This window comes from Aphanomyces invadans (assembly GCF_000520115.1).
Source record: "Aphanomyces invadans strain NJM9701 unplaced genomic scaffold supercont1.27, whole genome shotgun sequence".
Taxonomy (NCBI): Eukaryota; Oomycota; class Saprolegniomycetes; order Saprolegniales; family Verrucalvaceae; genus Aphanomyces; species Aphanomyces invadans.
Genome location: NW_008580172.1, coordinates 1,000 through 3,624, shown reverse-complemented (window position 1 = coordinate 3,624; position 2,625 = coordinate 1,000). Strand labels below are relative to the sequence as shown.

The 2,625-nt window shown below is 57.3% G+C and overlaps 2 protein-coding genes across 2 annotated transcripts; both read left to right on the top strand.

The window, feature by feature from the left end:
• Nucleotides 1-167: 167 nt before the first annotated feature.
• Nucleotides 168-667, top strand: H310_10567 (hypothetical protein; the record flags this gene model as incomplete). Its single annotated transcript, XM_008876991.1, has 2 exons — nucleotides 168-268; nucleotides 322-667. The coding sequence occupies 2 exons, from the start codon at nucleotides 168-170 to the stop codon at nucleotides 665-667; spliced, it is 447 nt and encodes a 148-aa protein (XP_008875213.1).
• A 602-nt stretch (nucleotides 668-1,269) lies between these two features.
• On the top strand, nucleotides 1,270-1,713 carry H310_10566 (hypothetical protein; the record flags this gene model as incomplete). Its single annotated transcript, XM_008876990.1, has 1 exon — nucleotides 1,270-1,713. The coding sequence occupies one exon, from the start codon at nucleotides 1,270-1,272 to the stop codon at nucleotides 1,711-1,713; it is 444 nt and encodes a 147-aa protein (XP_008875212.1).
• Between the last annotated feature and the right edge of the window lie 912 nt (nucleotides 1,714-2,625).

Sequence of the window (2,625 nt, the reverse complement as noted above, 5' to 3'; positions counted from 1 at the left end):
ACTGGTGGAGGCCCAACTTCTTCAAGGAGAGAACCGGGACGCCGTCTCGAAGTACCAATAAAGGAAGGTGACGTTCGAGCCAGCTGACTCAGTGTGGGTGTATCAGTACTTCCACAAGTCTCGCGACCCCAATGACACGCGGGTGAAGAAGTTCTCGTATCATTGGCATGGACCGTACCGGGTTTTGGCGCGCCAAGGTGAAAATACTTACCGCGTATACTGTACCTGCCAACCCATCCGAATCGAGTGGTACCTACCGACTCAAGAAGTATAGAGGACAATGGACGCGTCCTTTCAACCATGATATACCGAACGGTTAAGACGGGAGTCGAGTGACGAAGATATAGTCCTGGACGACAAGTTACTCCCGGACGACAGTCAGATTGAACGTGTGGAGTTTCAAGACGGAGACGTGGCGTTCTCCAACTCGTTGTCTGCTGTCACGGCAGTCCTGGATCGTCGCTACGGGACTCCTCATGAACGCGAATACTTGGTGGAGTACACCGACGGACTGGTCGACTGGGTGCCCGAGTCAAATCTGAGAGACTACCGCTCTTTTGTCGACGAGTACGAGAACCGTGCCCGGGAAAAGGCCAGACTACTTGTGCTACGGCGCAGTCCTCGTCTGTCCCATCTCGACGAGGAGGCTGAAGTACGAGAGTACTAAGGCCCAACTTCGCGCCTGCCGATGATGGCGGGAGGCAATGAAATACATGTTTGCATATGTGCATGAAGAAAGGAAGGATCAAGAAATGTATTAGCTCGTCCTATGCTATCAAGTCTGTCGAAGTCCAATTACGAAGCGGTGCGGGCTGCCGAGCGATCACGCCGAAGGCCTCTAGTCGTCCTTGGTCTCGTCATCAACTGGCGTCTGAGTGGCTCCGGGAGACGGCGAGAGTCCATGCGTCCTCTGAAAGTTCGGTTGACGGGGGCGCGGGTCTGCATCGATGGCTGGGAGACCAGACCGGTTTCTACATGAACGCGTTCGCGACGTCCAAGATCTTGATGCCGGCTTCGTTGACGGTGGCGACGTGAAACGTTGCAATTGGTACGCCCGGATGCCCTTCGTCAAGAGCTCGTCGGCAGACATCACAGGAGACCACCAACGGCTGCCGTCGGCCCTCACCGATGGGACTTCAGGCCACGACTGCGATCTTTGTTGGTCAAGTATGAGATGACTGCGGGTGCGCCGCGGTGCTTCCCCATCAGCGTCAAGGATACACAAGTGCGGAGAGCAGCCGGCCAGTACGAATGAGGATAACACAAGAAATGCACCTGGCCTGGCCGTCACCTCGGTACAAGCAATGCACGCAGCTCCATGGCGTGACGATCGATCAACGCCTCGACGTACGCCGGCGTGTACAGCTGATCATTAACGGGATGTCGGGTCTGCTCTGTGACCTGAAACGGAGCCGCAGTCGATTCGTGTGCCCGTCTCTGTCTCGCCGCCAGGCGCAACGCCCGGGCCTTGAGGACTGCTTCTTCTTGTTCCAAGTCGGCACGACGGTGCGTGAATTCAAGGTCTTGCTGCACGGACGTCCGGGCGGCGATCTCAACTTGGCGCTCCAAGAAGTTGTTCTTCGGGAGCCGCATTTGGACGTGGGCCTCGCTTTACCGCAACATGTCCGCCAGGCCGTCGCGCTCAATGCTCACGGCCTCCAAGGCGTCTGGCCGAACCCCAGCGTCCGTCGAGACCGAGAAACGGTCCACTGATGCGTCCTCCTCCGCCGAAGGCGCGGCGACGGCAGGGTTCGACACGCCGAGGTATCCAAATCCGATGGATCGGCATGATTGTGCGCTAGACCTGAAGCGTACGACGCGAACAGCCTCTTCAAACGAGGCTGAATAGACACGGAATAACTGTGTACGTGCCGGACCGTGGATGAGTCCGGCCATGAAGACGTTAACGCGGAGCGCTTCCGGTAGCGTGGAGTCGTCGTTGACATTCGCGGCAAAAAGCGAGGTCGTGAATGTAGTCTTGCAAGGAGCGTTTGCCTTGCTTGCATGCGAGGAACTTAAAGCGATATTGGAAATCGCTGTGTTTGGGAAGGAAGCGGAGCTTCATCGCCGCAACGAGCTCGTCAAACGTTGCAAATGACGTGGGGTTGGTCAGGCGGATGGAGTACGCCCAGTCTTCCGCCTGACCCATGAGATCGGTAAGGGCAAACGCCACACGTGTAAGCTCACCGGTGATGCACAGCGCATTGGACGCGGTCTCGACTTGCAGGATCCACCGGAGGAGCTTGCCGGCGTCGGAGCTGATCTTGGTGACATCAAGCTTCACTCGCTTGACACCTGTAGGGGGGGGTTGTTGGAGCTGGCTGCTTGCAGTCGCACCTGTTGGTACACGCGGAGAATCTGTGCCTGTGTATCCTGAAGAGACTGGCGCTGCTGGGACACAGAGGATTCCAGTGTGGAACTTCGGTCGCGAAGTTGTACGACCTCGCCTTGCAGGGCGAAACCATGTTCGCACATTGTTTTGGCTTGGTGCTCGCTCTGGTGGAGCGATTCTCCGAGGGCTCGACCTTCTTCGGTCAGCTGGCTGATGCGAGCTTCGAGGGGATGTGTCATTGCGTTGAGGGTGATACCGATGCCTTCAAGCAGCCGCACTCGGGTATCGACGGA